Genomic DNA, 18,992 nt, shown 5'->3' with positions numbered 1-18,992 from the left:
CTTTCCCACTTGGGTAGACTGTCCATTTTTTTCTTTTTTTAGTTGTAGATGGACATCATGCCTTTATTTTATTTGCTTCATCTCCCTAAAAACATTCCATAAAAGGGCCTCAAGCCCTAGCTTAATCCCAGTTCTGCCACTGTATTTGTTACCCATTGCCCTGTTTATTTCTTCAATTGTCCTCACTAGAGTATAGCAGTTTGAGATTGATCTCTTTTCCCACTGCCCTTTCACTGTCAAGCACTTAGTAGGCATTCATTCAGTTGTTAACCTGGAGTCTTGTTTTCTGACTCTAAACAGCCATCACCTTCCATCTCTAAAGATATCCAGTTAGCACTGTCTCCCGCACCTCAACCCCCTATGGCCACAAGTGGGAGTCAAGTTACTCATCAGGGAACCAAGAACCCAGAAGCAGGATAGTGGGAATGAGAATAGTTCGTCTAAGGCTCATCCTTGCCCACCCTTTTCTCTAGTTACTTCTTCAAACGGCTCAAGTTCCTTGGAAATAAAGAATTATCCCAGGGTCTCTCATTGCTGTTCTTGGCCCTCTGGCATGGCCTACACTCAGGATACCTGGTCTGCTTCCAGATGGAATTCCTCATTGTTATTGTGGAAAAGAAGGTGGGCCTCAAGGGTGCTGGGTAGAAAGGGGATTCAGAAGGAGACAAGACACTGATGACTACTCTCCTTCCTCTTCAGGCTGCCAACCTAATTCGAGACAGCCCAGCCCTGAGCAACCTAGCTTCTATTACTATCCTGCAACCCTTCTTCTACTTGGTGCAACAGACAATCCACTGGCTCTTCTTGGGTTATTCAATGACTGCCTTTTGCCTCTTCACATGGGACAAGTGGTTTAAGGTAATTAAGGCCCACCTAAACGGTTACCAGGAGACTCACTAAAACCTCTCACACCTCAAGACACCGCATGCTTCATCTCTCTCTTCCCACAGGTATATAAATCCATCTATTTTCTTGGTCATGTCTTCTTCCTGAGCCTACTATTCATATTGCCTTATATTCACAAATCAATGGTGCCAAGGAAAGAGAAGTTAAAGAAAATGGAATAATCTATTTCCCTGGTAAGTAAATATTCTACACCTAACATAAAACTGCCAGGTTGTAGACTGGAGCCACAGACTAGGGGAAAAGCTGGTATTGGAAATTTGGGGTGGATTTCAATGTAGTCTGGCGCAGAGGGACACAGTATGGGGTATTGATACTCTAACTAAGGAATGTAGGTGGAAGCTGCAGGACCCAGACCAGGACCTGGACATGCCACTCTGACCAGCCTTCCATTCACATCTTGCCTTGCAGGTGGCCTAGAGCAGGACTGGTGCAGAAACTACTTGTCTCCCTTTTCATAGCACTCCCTCACCCAAGAGCACAGTGAACAGAAAAGCCAGGGAGCTGGAAGCCATGCCACTCCCAGCTGTGCCTCTGCTGCCCGCCAAGTCTTCAATGGGCCAAAGGGGAAGTTCTTGTGGGAGGAGCAGAGGGGATGCACCCCCCTCAGGCTCCCCCATGCACGTTGCCTTATCTCTCCTCTCTAGCCAGGAATCTGTTGTGTTCTTCTGCCAATTTACTACGATTGTATATGTGCTGCTACGCCCACCCCCCCCATGGGGGGGAGGGAGGGCACAAGGCCCCACCTGCTCCACTTTTTCTATCTTGGAACTGTACCAGATAAAATCACTTCTGTTTGTTCAGTTTTTCACTGCTAGCATTCCTGACTGCTTTCTTTCAAACACACAATTCTCTGTACTTGCCATGGCTGAAGTCATCAGGTTCTTTCCCTTAACAGTACAGGAATCTGGGAAAACAGGAACTAAAGCCTGCCTTCAAAGCCTTCAACCAACCAAATCTACAAACTCCGTGTATCCCTGAAGTCTAAGAGGAACAAACAGTTCATCCAAGTAGATATAACAAGATTTGCAAAAAACAGTATTTATAGGATAAAGAAGAGCAAATATACAGCAATGTTTTCCCCAAACTCCACAGTCTTCAGTGCAGCAGCAGTCAACAGAGTCGAGGGGTACAACGCCAATAGTCCTTTGTTTCAGAACTAGGTTCTGCTACTGTCAAATAACCCCCCATACTTCTTCAAAGGCTGTGGTAAGTTTAGCACAGGTGAGGGCAGCAGAAAGAGGGTAGTTGCTCATGGACACCATCTTCTCTGTATATTCCACATTGACCTTAGGAGAGAAGAATCTGGTCAATAGTCACTCCATAGCAAGTTCGGCCCTTCTTCAGGGCAGGAAAAATGGCTCAACTAATATTTCACCAGTGTGTTTAATATCAGACTTCTAAAAAGAACGAAGAAGATGCTAGCTTTGTCTGTTACAAATATGCCAGCAATCCTCAAAGGATACACTGAGGCAGGAATTGGAACCACCATTTGTCTTCTAGATGTGTTGCTACCCTCTATTTCTCATTTTATAAGGACAAGGATTGTCAAGGCTGGGGAACTGGCATGGGCAGAACACTTGCTAAGTGCTTGCTCTTGGAATTCTGTACTGAGCTTCCAACTCTATGAAGAATCTAAGGGTTAAGCCCAGACCTTACCTTGCCATGGGCAAAGGCCCCCACCACAAAAACAATAGGGTCACTCCTAGGCACCAGTTGTCGCACATCACTGATGACTGGAACAGAAAATGAAGTGCCAATTTTCATACAACCAACTGGGAAGTGATCTGACACTGGATTCTTAATTACCTAAAGAAAAACAGAAAAATCAGCCCCAATAACAGTCCCAGAACCCCACCTCCAAACAGTAGGTTTAAGACCTCACCTTCAAAAGCTTCTGGGGACCATCAGCTGCTCGTACACTGAGCTTGTGTAAAAGCTGAACTAGAAGAGGAAAAAGTTCAGAGTTAGGTTTACTCCTACCAGTGACACAACCAGAAAAACCCACAGCTAAGATGAGTTCTATGTTCCCTTTATATCCCCAGACTGTACTCTTAAAATGTTACAAAAAAACGACTGTCAGGCATACAACCAGTAGGTAGTGAGAGGTTCAGATCTCCCTTTTTCGCTCAGCCAGGAACCTACTACAAAAAACAGGAAAGTAGGGCTGGGGTTTTGGCTCAGTGGCAGAGCCAAAGTGTGTCAGGCACTGGGTTCGATCCTTAGCACCACATAAAAATTAAAAAATAAAGGTACCGTGTCCATCTACAACTCAAAAAAGAATATAAAAAGAAAAGAAAAAACAAAAAACAGGAGAGTAGAATTTCCATGAATGTGGAAAAATAACACGAGCCTGTCCTGGCATTAGTCACATCCCTCTTCCCTCACTGAATAATGCCACATTTCATTCTCCCTTTTCCTCTTCCTCCCTTCTTCACTACTGCCAACTTCATTCTGAACTTAAATCCAAACGCTTCTCACCCATTAGGCCACAGAAGCGGTCAAAGGTTCTAGGAATTCGAGTCTGTGGGTTCACTTCAATCAGCACATTCTTCTGTGTGTGGATATAAACCTGCAGCAAGCCAGCTCTATTTAGGGGACTGTCCATCAGCATCAATAAGCTCTGAGGAAGACAGAAACCAAGGCACAGTGAAGGTTAAAGAGACACATCGTTCAGCTGCCTTCATTCAATATAAAGGTTGAAAAGGCTGTGAGCTTTATCCCTTTAGTTACCTGGTGGGTTATGTCTGGTCTCACTTCCCCAGGATCCCGTCCATTCTTCAACAACATGGACTTGTGCTTGTCGCAGTTGAGTAGCTCATATGTCTTTCCTACCTGAAGAACAGAGAACGTGATACAGCAACAGAAGCTTCTATTATTTAGCATAGTCATTCTCAAGGTGTGGTCCCTGAACCAGCATCATCATCTGAAAACTTGTTCAATAGGCAAATTCTCAGGCCTACTTAATGCCTATGAAGTCAGAAACTCTGGGGGTGGGGCCCAGCAAGTCCTTCAGGGGATCACTGTGCAGCGACATTTACATGCATACCTCCCTAAATAACAGATCTTAGAAGAGAAAGGGAGGAAGGGCACAACCTATAATCTACACTAAATCTAATTGTAAAACTGCAGTTATTAGGAAGGCCACTCTAGAACCAGGTAGGAATTAGGTTATTGAAGAAGGCTGAAAGCTTATGTTTATCACAGAAGCAATACGTATGTTCTGGGGAAAACAATACATAACCTCTACCCTTAGTTTGCTTAAAACAAACATGGATTAAGTGCATATGCTACAAATGTGAACAGAAGTTAATGTGGAAATCCTACTGATAGGAAGTCAAGGAACACTTTTCTAAGATGTAAAACAATTTAGAAGGGTTACTCACTCCTAGTTTTTGACTGGCATGAGTAAAGACATAAAAGAGAATTGAGAAAGGGGCTGGGGCTGTAGCTCAGTGGCAGAGCACTTGCCTAGTATGCATGAGGCACTGGGTTTAATCCTCAGCACCACATACAAAATAAAATTTTTTTTAAAAAGGCATTCTGCCCATCTATAACTACAAAAATTAAAAAAAAAAAAAGAAGAAAGAGCAGAAACATTATTTGGGGAAAAGTGAGAACAGAGGCACTGAAAGACTGGGATTCTATATGACACTGCTTATGTATCAAGCATAAAGCCAGAAGGAATTCTGGAGTAAGAGGAGCACAATGGAAATGCCTCAAATATTACTCTAATTTTATGTATATGTGAAAAAAGACCAATTAGAAGTATGATTTTTAAAAAAAGAGTTGGACTACACCTGTTGCATCTCAAATAATTGCAAGTTTATGGGAAGAGGGATGTAGATTCTGAAATCACTTGAACAGCCTAAATAACAATGGCCAGGGGTATAGCTCAGTGGCAGAGCACTTGCTCAGCATGCACAATAAAAAACAGAAATGTCACAAAGAGTAAGCATGAAGAAAGAATAAAGAACCAAAAACTGAAGCCATGGGATACCTTGAAGAAGAACCTCTTAAACAGACTAATCCAGTTTCAATCCATTAGAATTTAACCAGCGACTTTGTTCTTTCAGTGAAACAGAATAGAAACATCAAAGTAGCTGGGTGGGTGGCGCCTGTAATCCCCACTACTATAGAAGTTGAAGCAGGAGGACAGCAAGTACAAGCCCAGCTTGGGCAACCTACGCTGTTGCAAAATAAAAACCTGGGCATATAGTTCCATGTTAGAACACCCCTGAGTTAAATCCCTAGTACTACCAAAAAGGAGGGGGGAGTCAAAATATTTCACATAATGATTTATGAAACTTTTGGTGTCATACAGTTCATTGTGTATACTGGCTCACAATGTAACTTTTTGGTGGGTTAATAAGCTTGAAAAATCACTGACTAGAATAAAGAGAATGAATACCAGGTGTCTTGACTGTAAAAGGTATTGAAAGCCAGGCATGCTGACATACACCTATAATCCCAGTGACTTGTGAGTTTGGGGCAGGAAGAACACAAGTTTGAGACCAACCTGCACAATTCAGCAAGACCCTTTCTTTAAAAAAAAAACTTAAGGGCTGGGGTTATAGCTCAGCAGTAGACCACTTGCCTAGCATATGCTGGGTTCAATTCTCAGAACCACATAATAATAAATAAATAAAAATAAAAGTAGTGTATCCAACTACAATGAAAAAAATCTTTAAAAAATAAAACTTAAAAACGTGTTGGCATGTGTAGCTAAGTGGTAGAACACCCACGGGTTCAAACCCCAGTACCAAAAAAAGATATTAGAGATAGGTAAAAATAAAGATGTTGAAATTCTTCTATCATTCATTCATCTCTTTCCCTGAATGTAATAAAACAACCTGCAATTCCTTGGTTTAACCTAATAACAGAAGAATGAGCAGCATCATAAAAATTCAAGATTTTTTTTTTTTTTTTTTGTACTGGGGATTGAACCCAGGGACACTCAAATCACTAAATCCCCAGCCCCTTTTTTATGGTTTGTTTTTTCTTAATTTTGAGAAAAGTTCTCATTAAATTGCTGAGTGTAGCCTCAAACTTGTGACCTTCCTGCCTCAGTCTCCCAAATTGCTGGTATTATAGCATGTGACACCATGATCAGCAGAAACTCAATAATTAAGTGAATAAACAGATAAAAGTAGAAATCACTTTTGCAACAAGCTGACCAAGGGAGCTTGCAATTAAAGAACAATATGTTCAATGGCCTCAAGGAATAAGAGAACTTGGTGCTTTCAAAGAACTTAAAGTAAATGAGGTTAGAATATAGAAATAAATAGAACAGCCTCAAATAAGACTGGAAGAAACAACAGGTGTCAGTACATTGAAGACAAAAGTTGACAATATAGTCTGATGAAGATTTCCACCAGCTATGAATTCTACATCACCCTTGAAGTACCACTGTTGACAACTTAGCCCAAATGCTTCTAGAGTTTGCTTTATGAATTTTAATTTGGCCATAAACTTCTCAGTAAGTAATCTGGAATAAATAATATTAACAACTTACTCCAATGCCAGACATTATTCTAAACACTTTATGTTTTTAATTCCTTTAGTCCTTCTAATCATTATTATCCCCATGGACTATATAAAGCAATTAAGTAAAATGATTTGCCTAATGCCACACAACTAGTAGCCAAAAGGATTTGAACCCAGGCAGTCTAGTGTGAGTCTGCATTCTCAAATACTGCTGACACAAACAAGCTTTTCACATTTGCGAATTACAGTTATATGGGATAGCCTGACATGACAGATGTCAAAATTAACATTCAGAGTTAATAGGCTAGGCCAGGCAAGGTAGTACAAGACTCTAATCACAGCAGCTCAGGAGGCTGAGACAGGATTGCAAGTTCAAAGCCAGTCTCAGAAATTAGTGAGGCCCTAAGCAACTGTCTCTAAGTAAAAAATAAAAAAGGGCTGGGGATGTAGCTCAATGGTTAAGCACCCCTGGATTCATCCCTGGTACCAAAAAAAAAGAATAGTTAATAGGCCAGAAAGCTAGTAGGTAATTACTGAGAAAGAAGAGCCTGTTAGGGTAGAAATATATATTACATTTGAGGTTAGCCTGGACAATTTAGGAAGACACAGTCAAAAAGGGCTGGGACATGGTCACAGTGACAACACCTATAATCTCAGTGACTCAGGGAAGCTGAGGCAGAAGGATTCCAAGTAGAAGGCCAGCCTGGGCAATAAGAAACTTTCTCAAAATTATGCGGGGTGGGGGGGTGCTAGGGATGTAGGTTGGTGGTAAAACACCCTGGGTTCAATCTGGAGAGGAAAAAAATATGAATTACAGAAGCCAGGCATGGTGGAGCACATGGGAGGCAGAGGCAGGAGAATCACAAATAGTAGCCAGCCTGGGCTACTTAGCAAGACCCAGCCTCACCAGATGCAGTGGTGCATACCTGTAATCCCAGCAATTTGGGAGGCTGAGGCAAAGAGGATCACAAATTTGTTTTTGTTTTTTTAAAAACGGAGAGAGAGAGAATTTTAATTTTTTTTTTTTTTTTTTTTTTTAGTTTTCGGCGGACACAACATCTTTGTTTGTATGTAGTGCTGAGGATCAAACCTGGGCCGCACGCATGCCTGGCGAGCACGCTACCGCTTGAGCCACATCCCCAGCCGGAAGATCACAAATTTGAAGTCTGCCACAGCAAGGCTCTAAGCAATTAAGCAAGACCCTCAAATTTTAAAAATTTGAAAAATAGTTGGGGATGTACCCCAGTGGTAAAGAACCCTTGGATCTAATCCCCCCCAAAAAAATAAATACCCCCCCCAAAAAAAAGACCATCTCAAATAGTTTTAAGGGACAGGGACACAGCTCAGTGCTAGAGCACCCCTGGGTTCAATCCAGAAAGAAGGCAAAAAGGAGGAGGAAAGAAAGGAAGAGAAGAAAGATATCAATTACCAGAGAAAATGAAAACGTGCCAGTGCAGGCCTGTAATCCCTATCACATAGAAGGCTGAGACAGGAGGATCACAAGTTCAAAGTCGTCCTCAGCAGTTTTGCCAGGCCTTGTCTCAAAATACAAAATAAAAAAGACTGGGGATGTAGCTCAGTGGTAAAGCATTTCTGGATTCGAACACCAATTAAAAAAAAAAAAGATGGAAAAGAATCTCAGATTATGAAAACATACTACTACTTTTTAAAAAATATTTATTGTAGTTGGACACAATATCTTTATTTTACTTATTTATTTTTATGTGGTGCTGAGGATCAAACCTATGGCCTCTCACATGCTAGGCAAGCACTCTACTGCTGAGCCACAATCCCCATACTTTTTAAAAAGAACTTTCATTACAGTCCCCCTTGTGGTACACAATTGAGGCATATCCTCATTTTATAAAATGAGAACAAACTTATTTTCCCAAAAATCATACAGTAAAATAAGTGTTAAAAACCAAGATCTGGGGCTGGGGTTGTGGCTCAGAGGTAAAGCGCTCACCTAGCATGCGTGAGGCACTGGGTTCGATCCTCAGCACCACATAAAATAAATAAATAAAAGATTGCATCAACCTATAACTTTAAAAAAAAAAAACAAAAAAAGGCAATATGACATCTAAACTTCTTTGGAGCTACTCGATGAACAAGCTTAGCTTGCCCAAGACTTTAAGGCTTTAAGTTTTATTCCGTTGAGAGAAATAAATAAATGATGGTAAAAAATAAATAAAAATGTATTAAATTAATTGGTCCAGGCAGTATTCGAGGTAGAAAGAAACAGATGACAGCAGAAATCCTTTAACGAAATTAAAGATTAAGTCCTTAGCAATAAAAGGTTGGACAACCTAGGCTACAGTAACTACCTTTCTCCTTTGGGATGTAGGAGGCTGCGATAGACGATCTCGCCTCACTTGAGTTGATTTTATATTAGGTAATCTTGGTAAACAAATGGAATCAAGGAGGTGAGAGTCAAGAATGTGGGAGTGGGAGTCAAGAAAAGCAGAAGAAAATTGGTATTGCAACACAGAATGTGAAACCAGAGACTACCTACTAGGTGAACCATCCTTCAACTCTTTCTCCATCCTCCCTAAATCCCACGGAGACCCAGTTTATATGTCTACCTGTTCCAAACTACCTTGACGGTTTCCAGACTGGCCCCTTCCAACACCACAATGAGCCTACGACCTCCACTCTTGCTTCCTGCCCCGAGTCGAGGCCTCTTAGGAGCCACAGCATCCCAGTCCTGCTCCTGCTCGCCAAAGCGCAGCTCACGAGGTTGGAACTCATCACTGGGCGCGGCCATCTTTACAACCAGCCCGGAAGTCGTGCTAACGTCTTTAACTAGCACCTCGAGCTCGTCAGAATCGCAAACTTCCTGCCGGATGCCATTTTGAAAGTGGGCGCTCAGAAACGGCGAGGGCTTGAAGTCCGGGTCAGCAGGGTTCCAAAAAGGGGAGGAGCTTCCGGATGCGTGATTCCTGTGCGCGAAGTTCGGGTCCGCTGTAAGCAAAAGGGGAGGGTTTAGAAGAGAGCGCACTTCCGGTGCCCTTTCTCCCGCGAGTTCTTCTGCTCCGGGCCCTCGTGTGCTGGTTGTGATCTCCAAACTGGAGTGGGGTAGTGACCGGCGGGCACCCCCTCCTGACCTCCGGTGCTGCCGCCCTCAGAATCAGATATGGCCCAGAATTTGAAGGACTTAGCGGGACGCTTGCCCGCCGGGCCCCGGGGCATGGGCACGGCGCTGAAGCTGCTGCTGGGGGCTGGCGCCGTGGCCTACGGCGTCCGAGAATCCGTGTTCACTGGTGAGCACCTTCCTCCCGCTCGCTGGAATCCCCAGACCCTTGCCCTCTGCCCTGTCTCTCCAGCTGTCCACATTCACCTAGCTCCCTCACCCTGCCTCACCTGAACCGAACACGTACCCTGAGCCGCGCACGTACTCTGAGCAGCGGCCTAGTCCGATTCCTATCCCTCTCTCCACAGTGGAAGGCGGGCACAGAGCCATCTTCTTTAATCGGATCGGTGGCGTACAGCAGGACACCATCCTGGCCGAGGGCCTTCATTTCAGGTAATGGTGAGCAGAGCACACTGACCCTTCACCCTTGACACGACCCACCAAGGACTAGTAGGACTTGCATCAGGATTCAGCACTGCTCTTTCCCTTAATCACCCCAGGACAGTGTTGGCTGCCAATACTCTAGCAACACATAAACTATTATGTTGAGAGAAGGAGCAAGCCACTACAGTGAGGGGAAACCAATGAAACTTCAGTTTCCTAATTCCTATCCCTGTCCTCTTCCCTTCAGGATTCCCTGGTTCCAGTACCCCATTATATATGACATTCGGGCCAGACCCCGAAAAATCTCCTCCCCTACAGGCTCCAAAGGTAAGTGTGGGCAACTGGAAGTCACCTGGCAGAAGATATAACTAAAGTGAACCGGGAGACTGCAAGATGGTAGTGTGGGTGGGGTCTTTTAGGTCTTGGTTTCCACATCTGCAAAAGTGCCTGCCTCCTGGGGCTAAAGCAGTACATTCCAACAGGTAGGATGTTTGCATGTTTTTCTTTTTATTAATAGTTCCTTATCTGTTACATAAACTTCCGAACTTTGTCCCATTTTTGTCATAGTGCCTAAGTCAAAGCCTTTTATTAAAGCATTTTCTTATTTTTTTGACTTATTAATTATATCCAGTTACATTTACTGATATGCCCTGTCCTGAAGAAGTATGACTCCTCTCTTTACAGACTACTTAGTTAGAAGCTGTGCCTTTGAGATTCTGCTGGCCCCTGCCTCATTCAGAGAGAGACACATTTACACTGAGGCATGTTAACTCAATATAACTGGTGATATGCTTCTTTATATTTTTTTTAAGTGTGTATCACTTATTCGTTCACTTAGCCCTGGGAATAAGATTCTTAAAACAATCCTTATCAATTCTTAATAGTCTAGTAAAAAGAGACAGTTTATCATGATGCTGCATGATAAACTACCTTAAGAGGTTGCTCAAGATTCAGTGGTAAAAATAGAAGTAAGCTTTACTAATGGAGGAGTTGTAGGTCCCCAGTGGACAAGTATACACTTCACATGTGCTATGTAGCATCTTCCTTCACAACTTTATTATTCTGCCCCAGGAAAGTGCTAGGCTGTATACTAGGCATAGATGGAAGCACATGAAAAAGAAAATGTTTGAGGGGAGGGTTGACCTTGACCAGCCATTGCTGACCTCTCCCTCAGACCTGCAGATGGTGAACATCTCCCTGCGTGTGCTGTCTCGACCCAATGCCCAAGAGCTCCCCAGCATGTATCAGCGCCTCGGGCTAGACTACGAGGAGCGAGTATTACCATCCATTGTCAACGAGGTGCTCAAGAGTGTGGTGGCCAAGTTCAATGCATCACAGCTGATCACCCAGCGGGCTCAGGTCTGGCTCCCATCACCATCTGCATGGTGGCAGCATTTCCCTCCCAGACCCAGAGTACTAGGGACCATGAAAAATATCTTATTAGAATCTAGTTCCATATCCACATAAAAGCTATACTAGTTGCCACTGTAGGACATAGAACTCAGTAGCAATCAGTGTTATGAAGGAAGCATAGGAGGAAATAATGCGTTGTGTTGCAGGTTTGCCTGGCAAGAAGCTAAGGAGACACTTATATTGGAGAGTGAAGGTTTAGGAGTCATTGTGACCTGGGACAATCATATTACCTCTGGGAGGCCATCTAATCTATCAAATGAATAGATTGAACCAAGTCTTTCCAATTCAAGTGTTCTAGTGAGTGTCTCAGGAACTGAGAGTAGGCCAGTTGCCATACCAGGAGATCTGGTATTTAAATGGGCACAGCAATACAGCCTTCCTTCCAGTTCTTCAGTCCTCTCAACACCCCTTCATTCCCATCCCCACCACTGCCTCCAGGTATCCCTGTTGATCCGCAGGGAGCTGACAGAAAGGGCCAAGGATTTCAGCCTTATCCTGGATGATGTAGCCATCACGGAGCTGAGCTTTAGCCGGGAGTACACAGCTGCCGTAGAAGCCAAACAAGTGGGTGAGTCACAAGAGGAGTGGGGCAGGGGCTTCTGAAAACAGAAACCAGACAGATCTATCCAGGGTTAGGGATCCTTACCTCACTGTGACCCCCTGACTTTCTCACCACAGCTCAGCAGGAAGCCCAGCGGGCCCAGTTCTTGGTGGAAAAGGCAAAACAGGAACAACGGCAGAAGATTGTGCAGGCTGAGGGTGAAGCAGAGGCTGCCAAGATGATATCCTTGGTCTGACCCCAGGCACCCTGCTTTCCCCATCCTTCCTCAAGGGCCGGCTGATGAGAATAAGGCGAATGTGACTTTGTGCTCTCTGACCCTTGGCTCCTGGGTGGGGGGCGGGTAGGTACAGATGGGATCTGAAATCTTGGTGGGGAAACCTGAGTCCTGGCTCCCTGCTGTAAGGCCAGATCAAGAGCACTGCTGGCCTTGCCCTCATGTCTGCTGCTGCCCCGAGTTCTTGGCAGTAGCCTACAGGGAGGCCCACAGGTAGGGGCCAAAGATGGGATGGGCACCAGCCATGTGAGCACAACCTTGGATCTGACAGCCCAGAGGAGGACTAGCATGAGAGTAGTAAAGATGGGGCCAGGGATTGAGATCTCATCTTGTGTGGACACTTAACCCTTCCCTGCTCACCTTGGAGAAGCACTGAGCAAGAATCCTGGCTACATCAAGCTTCGTAAGATACGGGCTGCCCAGAACATCTCCAAGACGGTAAGTGTGAGAGTCCTGCATCTCATTCAGGTTTCTACTCAAACTGATTTCTCTTGACACTTAATTGCCCACCGCTTCCCTGATCTTCTGTTCATTCCTGTTACAGTATTAGTACATCATAGTCATTGCTCATTGCTATATCTCTGTCCCAGCCACACATGTTCCATTTAGTAGCTGTTAAATCACAAAGACAGGAGTCGAGGTCTTTACTAATGCCCCCATTTGTCTTTCTTGCTGCCCTGCAGATCGCCACATCACAAAATCGTATCTATCTCACGGCTGATAACCTTGTGTTGAACCTACAGGATGAAAGTTTTACCCGGTAAGAATAGGGCTGCACAGTGTGATGTCACAGAGAACATGGGGCTTGAGTCTGGGGTTCCTTGGGCTCTGGAGCCTATTACAGCTACTTGTGACTCTTGATACTTTTTCAAAATTAGAAAAGGGGGTGGCTGGCCAGGTACAGTGGTACATGCCTGTGACTCAGCTACTCAAGAGACTGACTCAGGATTGCAGGTTCTAGGATAGCAAGATGCTCTCTCAAGATTTAAAAAATACATCCAAAGAGCTAGGGATATGGCTCAATAGAGAGCCCCGGGGTTATCTGGGGTTGTAGCTCAGTGGTAGAGTGCTTGCCTAGCATGTGCAAGGCACTGAGTTTGATTCTCAGCACCATATATAAATAAATAAATTAAATAAAGTTCTGTTGATAACTAAGAAAATATTAGAAAGAAATAAACTGGTGGAGAGCCCCTGGGTTTAATATCCAGTACCACGAAAAAAGTGGGGGAGTTGGTAGTTCCTTTCTTACCCATAGAATTGGTCAACAGCTGCTCTGGTACATGGAAACGTGTAAGGAAAGGAAAGAGCAGAGAATAGTCTTCCATGAGCCTGAGATCCTAACCTCTACCCAATTTGTGGTCTGCTTTTGGGAGCAAAGGGTTTGGAGCTGACTGGGGTCTGAAGTCATTAAATCACCTGCATTTCTCTTTTTCTCTGTTGTCTTGTTTACCTCATGGTCTGGTGTCCACAGAGGAAGGTAAGTTGTTGCTGTGTCCTTATTTTGGGGGGGGGGGTCCTGCAGTTCATCTTCTCCCAGTACCTGCCCTACTACCACTAACTAGCTCTACTACCTCCCCTAAGTCACCACCCTCCCCCCCAGACCCTCAATCAGGAGAGGTGGGAATGACCTGGAATATTCTGCATCTCGCATTTATATCTCCAGTAATGTCATCCATCTGTCCCATTTTTCCAGTGACAGCCTCATCAAGGGTAAGAAATGAGCCTGATGAGAAGAACTCTACCCCAGGGAGGAAGCAGATGTATTTCTCCTCCAGTTTTTGAGGAACCAGCTAGGGGTCCAGCATACCCCAACCCCAATATCATGTGATGGTCCCCTCTGCACCCATCCTCTTGAGGCCCTCTTGGATTAAGGAAGACTGAAGACCAGCCCTTCTTAGGGGAATGACTTTCTTTCTCCCTGTGTTGGCCAGGGGGTTTGGGACACTGTGTGATTTCTCAGTGATTTCCTACAGTGTTGTTCCCTCCCTCAGCTGGGAGGAGATAACCACCATACCAGGAATTCTCAATAAATTTTTATTACTTAAGCCAAAGTTAAGGCTTTAGGTGTCTGCGTCATGTGGGAGGGAAGCAAATGTATCCAATCATGCCTGTGCTCCAGGTTCTTATCTGCCAGCAGAGGGCGCAAGGAGTCTGGCCGAGGTTCTCCAAACCCACCAATCTGCTCCAAAAGAGGACCAAAGCTGGGAGCAGCAGGCCTCAGATCCAGAGGCCCAGCTACACCCACTACCCCGCCCTCCATGTCTACCACACCACCCCCATTTATTTATCAACATCTCCTTTTTTAAGGCTAGAGCAGCTGTGGTTTTGCTGAGCCAAACTAAAAATCTGATGACCCCAAGGGGAGCTGCTTCCTTGGTAACAGACCTCTGTGGAATTGTGGGGAGATCATGAGTACCAACAAGGGACCTCAGCAACATTCAAAAGCCCAGTGGGTTGTGTTGCCTGCTGTGGGCTACCTGCAACTTTGAATTTTACAAGGTGTGAGGTGCAATTTGCAGAGAAATCCTGACCTATAAAGGTGGGCTTCCCACTCCTGCAGCTCTGGAGCCCCATCAGAAAAGCAGCCTGGTTTTAATCCATTGAGAAGCTGTCTCACATTTCCCAAGACAGCCTTCACTGGATCTCAAGCACCAATAAAATGAAGTCTGCTTATTATACCTAATCCCACTATATCCGTACTCTTGTCCTTTGTCCTTTTGGGGGACAACACTGGGGATAAAGGAATGACAAGATGCATAGTAGAGGAGAAAGTAAACTTTAATAGGGTCAAAAGGGGCGGGTCTTCAGCCTTTAGGGTTTTGAAAGAAGTAGACAATTTCTCCATGCCCTGAGGGTTAAATGTCGAGAAAGGAAAGGGAGGTGAAGTTGAAGTAGCAGCCACTCTCCCTAAGGTAAGATTTACGGATAAAAGGTCAAGGGAGGAGCTGGTATGGGTCAGTGGTAGAGTGCCTTCCTAGCATGCAGGAGGCACTGTGTTCAATTCTCAGCACCATATAAGTGTAAAGATATTGTGACCACCTAAAACTTACGAATAAAAGTTTTTCTAAAAAAGATTCAAAAAAAAAAGGTCAAGGGACCTGGATTAGTCATCCACCTGTTACCATTCACACTTCATTTCTTTCAAGTTCCCAAAGTGGGAGGACAATGGAGGTATCTGGGGAATGGGGAATAAGTATATTTCCAAATCTTGCTGCTGCACCAGGGGCAGCCATTTTGTTTCCCTTTCCATTGTTCCCCTTTTCCTAATCATTTACACCCTCATCAAAAGGGGAAAGGTTCATAGCTTGTCAATCAGGAGGACTCCATGGTCTTCAGAGCTCCAGGAAAGTCATTGCTGAAAGAACCAACCCGGGGGCCATCTTTACCAGACAGTGTTAGGAGCTTCACAAAGACCATCCAACACTGTACTGGAAGATGGACCCAGAGCCGGCCAACATGGAACTCCAGGCTACAGTTGACCAGTTGCTACAGGGACCCTGGCTGCAAGCCTGCTGAGGCCTCCTGAGAGACCAAGAGCCAATCCCAAACTCAAGGTCAGCAGTGAGTGCTGGATAACACATTGGGATTGGACAAGGGCTGGAGCCATTGTGTTCCCTCAGTGGGCAATCAGCCAACCAAGAGCCACCCCTCCTGCAGCACCCTCAGCTCAAGACATGGGGTTTCCAGGTTATGTGGGTGGGGGTGGGGTCACAACCAGCTGGGCCCCCCCCCCCCCCAGACCTGAGCGGATGGATGGATGGGAACAAACATAGGGTCAGGGGCCTCCATCATTACCCGGCAGTATTAGAGACTCCCAACCACCCAAACACTGCTGGGTAAGACGAGGGCCCCCACCCAGCGTGCCCACCTCCAGTCATCAGGCCCAGCCCCACACTCTCTGCTGAGAAGCTACAGATCCCTGGTTCCCATCCCCCCACTACCCGTGTCCCTGGGGATACTTCCGGGTGATCCCTGCTGCCCACCACCAGCCCCACCCTGAGTGGTTAAGATTGCCAGGGCCCCGGCAGGACCTCAGCAGCCCCTTGTCCTTCTGTTCTCCGCTTCTGAGCCCCTTCCTCTGCTACCCTTACAGCCTGTCCCTGCCCCCAACACACCCCAATTCACTGGCCCTCAGCCCCCACTCTACAGTTTTAACTCAGCCCCAGGACCCCTTGCCTGGTGGCTTTTACCTGTCACCAGTCCCGCCTGCCCCCTAGAATGTGGGTGCCGAGGAGAGGAGAAGAAGGAGCGTCAAAGCCCCGATTCAACGCCCTAGAGCCAGCCCTGGCTTCCACTCTTCCTTCTTCCTTCTCTGCCTGCCAAGCAGCACCAGCGCCTCACCTGGGCCCCGCCTGCCGCCCTGCGCACAGGTGTGTCCTCCTGCCATAGGCTGCCCCCCTCACCGTCTTAACTCCTTCTCTCCCAGCATCAGCCACAGTCACCTCCTCTGAGGCCTGGCCACCCACTAGGCCTTTCACTCTGGCTTGGTGGCCTGTTTCCTCCTACCTTCCTATTCTCTCCCCAGTCTCCAAGGGAATAAAGGAAGAAACTTTCCTTAAGTCCTCTCTCCACCATGGCTACGTCTTCAGGCCTACCCCCCTCCTCTGAGGCCTCTGACCCTGCCCACAGCCAGACCTGGAGGACTAGAATCCCTGAGGTCAGTGAGGGGTCAGCTCAGCAGGGTTTGGGCTGTGCCCTAGTGCAGTGCTGGCCTGAGCTGGGCAACCCCTGAGGGAGAGGGGAGAGAGGAGACCCTGTCCGGCCTGTGAAAGGAAGGCAGGTCCCAGCAGGTCCCGGCAGGTGCCTCCAAGTCTTCACCCCTGGTGTTGGGGTTCCAGCCCCACTAGAGGACCCAGCTGGCCTGACCTTTTTGATTAAAGCATAGAGCTGTTTTCCAGCAGTCCTGGGAGGAGGAATATTCATGCTGCACTCATTCTCACAGACCCACCTCACAGCGAAGCAGAGTCCAAGTCCCAAACCAAGGGCAGTTAGCCCAGGGGCGGTTTAGAGGGGTGGGACCTGCCTTTCTTCCGTGCTGCTCAGGTGTTGCTGGGCACAGGGCCCTGAGGCCCACAGGTAGTGGCCCCACCCACCCACCCACCCCCTGGAGGGCCACAGCTCCAGGGAGCTATTGTGTGGCTCAGTCGCTGAGCCAGGTCTGCTCTCTTTGTTGTGCAGCCTCCTCCGCACCTGCCAGTAATTATTTGGTTTGTGAACTACTTCAAGATTTGTCTCCCTGGGGCTGGGGACATAGCTCAGTTGGTAGAGTGCTTACCTTTCATGCACAAGGCCCTGGGTTCAATCCCCAGCACCACAAAAAAAAAAAAAAAAAAAAAAAAGATTTGTCTCCCTGACTAACCTCCTGAGTTCCAGAGGACAGAAACCCATCATCCCCAGAGAACTGGTTCTGTGCCTGTGATATACTGGACACTCAACCTGTGTGCCTCAAGACCCACCCCATTTCCTTAGCCTTTCCAGTGGTGGGGGCCGGTTCTTCCCCAAGTGTGACTCACTATTTCAACCCCCCAGGAGACTTGGGTTTTAAATAAAGGAATTCCACTTTGGAAGGAAAAGGGGACAAAATAATAAACAGGTCTGTGAGTCATCCTGCTATGCAAACTGCCCAAGAGGGTGAGGGCCATGGTGACCTTAGTGGTAGGGGGTGCCTGGGCCCTTTTTAGCTTCACAGGATCCTGTGCACCCCTCTTTACCCTTCTTGACCCAGATGAAGTTCATGCTTCCTAGCCCTTCCTGAAAATCTTAGTTCTTGAATCTGGAAGCCAGCAGCAGATTGTGTTATGTCCCTCTTAGAAAGACTTCCAGATGCATCTTCAGGATAAGGAGGTGGGCTCTGGGGCCAGAAAGGCTGCATTAAAAATCTGAGCTTCATAGCCCAGTAGTCCTGTGAACCTAAGCAATTTATTTGATCTTTGTTCCTCAGTTCCCTCCACCGTAAAATGTCAAAGGTACCTAGATTGAGAGCTGTGGTATGGCAGCAAACAGGTAAAACATTGGCTTAGCATGTAGGAGGCCCTGGGTTCCATCTTCATCACCAAAATAAAAAGGCACCTAGAGTGAATTAATTGTGCAGTCTCTTAAACAGTGCTTGGGAACATGGCCAGCATTTAATGAATTATTGTTGTCATTGTTATAATCATCCATTATCTCAATGATCTTCACTACCACCCTGGGGAGGGCAGAAGAATTAGGATCACACTCAATTTTAAAAAGAGTGCTGGGGGTATAGCTAAGTGGTAGAGCACCTCCCCAGCACACTAGAAGCCTTGGATTCTATCCCAGCACCAACAAGAAAGAAAGAGCTGGGTGTGTTGGCACATGCCTAAAACTCCAGCAACTCAGGAGGTTGAGGCAGGAGAATCACAAGTTCAAAGCCAGCCTCAGCAACTTAGTGAGGCCCTGAGCAACTTAGAGAGACCCTGCCTCAAAAGAAAAAACAAGGGCAGGGGTTGTAGCTCAGTGGTAGAGCACTTACCTAGTATCTATGAGGCACTGGTTTCAATTCTCAGCCCCACAAAAATAAAAATAAATAAAACAAAGGTATTGTGTCCATCTACTAAAAATAAATAAATAAAAGGGCTGGGGCCATGTGTGGTTGCACACGCCTGTAATCCCAGTGGCTCTGGAGGCTGAAGCAGGAGGACCACAAGTTCAAAGCCAGCCTAAGCAACTTAGCAAGACCCTAAACAACTCAAGTGAGACTCTGACACTAAATAAAATACAAAACAGGGCTGGGGATGTGGCTCAGGGGCAAAGCACCCCAGTTTCAACCTCTGGTTGCCCCTGGAAAAAGGAAGAAAGGAGACCAAGGAAACTCACAC

At 46.0% G+C, this 18,992-nt stretch overlaps 3 protein-coding genes and 1 non-coding gene across 5 annotated transcripts in view; 3 read left to right on the top strand and 1 right to left on the bottom strand.

Moving 5' to 3' along the window:
* Nucleotides 1-7,964, top strand: part of Lpcat3 (lysophosphatidylcholine acyltransferase 3) — a 51,943-nt gene extending 43,979 nt beyond the window's left edge. Inside the window, exons 10-13 of one of the 2 annotated variants that reach the window (XM_046424108.2) lie at nucleotides 474-621; nucleotides 700-858; nucleotides 951-1,079; nucleotides 7,431-7,964. In XM_046424108.2, the coding sequence (XP_046280064.1) occupies nucleotides 474-621; nucleotides 700-858; nucleotides 951-1,067 (424 nt within the window). In that variant the 3' untranslated portion in view covers nucleotides 1,068-1,079; nucleotides 7,431-7,964. Of the gene's footprint in view, nucleotides 1-473; nucleotides 622-699; nucleotides 859-950; nucleotides 1,080-1,314; nucleotides 1,715-7,430 lie in introns of those variants that run through there. The other variant, XM_046424107.1, reaches the window with a different exon arrangement.
* Nucleotides 1,929-9,270, bottom strand: Emg1 (EMG1 N1-specific pseudouridine methyltransferase). Its single transcript, XM_046424110.1, has 6 exons — nucleotides 8,987-9,270; nucleotides 3,637-3,738; nucleotides 3,385-3,526; nucleotides 2,789-2,847; nucleotides 2,563-2,712; nucleotides 1,929-2,192 (listed from the first exon to the last, which is right to left on the bottom strand). Exons 1-6 carry the CDS (start codon nucleotides 9,152-9,154, stop codon nucleotides 2,079-2,081), a joined length of 735 nt encoding a protein of 244 aa, XP_046280066.1. The 5' UTR covers nucleotides 9,155-9,270; the 3' UTR covers nucleotides 1,929-2,078.
* A 99-nt stretch (nucleotides 9,271-9,369) lies between these two features.
* Nucleotides 9,370-14,204, top strand: Phb2 (prohibitin 2). The gene is made up of 8 exons (XM_058572552.1): nucleotides 9,370-9,650; nucleotides 9,829-9,913; nucleotides 10,152-10,231; nucleotides 11,079-11,263; nucleotides 11,756-11,885; nucleotides 11,996-12,099; nucleotides 12,514-12,591; nucleotides 12,837-14,204. Exons 1-8 carry the CDS (start codon nucleotides 9,524-9,526, stop codon nucleotides 12,915-12,917), a joined length of 870 nt encoding a protein of 289 aa, XP_058428535.1. The 5' UTR covers nucleotides 9,370-9,523; the 3' UTR covers nucleotides 12,918-14,204.
* LOC124079032 (small nucleolar RNA U89) lies at nucleotides 12,152-12,423 on the top strand. The gene has a single exon (XR_006847123.1). It is a non-coding gene; the product is annotated as a small nucleolar RNA U89 (small nucleolar RNA).
* Nucleotides 14,205-18,992: the final 4,788 nt, after the last annotated feature.

This window comes from Marmota monax, unplaced genomic scaffold (assembly GCF_021218885.2).
Source record: "Marmota monax isolate L192 unplaced genomic scaffold, Marmota_monax_Labrador192_F-V1.1 WCK01_AAM20220418_F8-fsc00186, whole genome shotgun sequence".
Taxonomy (NCBI): Eukaryota; Metazoa; Chordata; class Mammalia; order Rodentia; family Sciuridae; genus Marmota; species Marmota monax.
The sequence above is the reverse complement of the archived record's forward strand: the minus strand, read 5'-3'. Positions and strand labels throughout refer to the sequence as shown.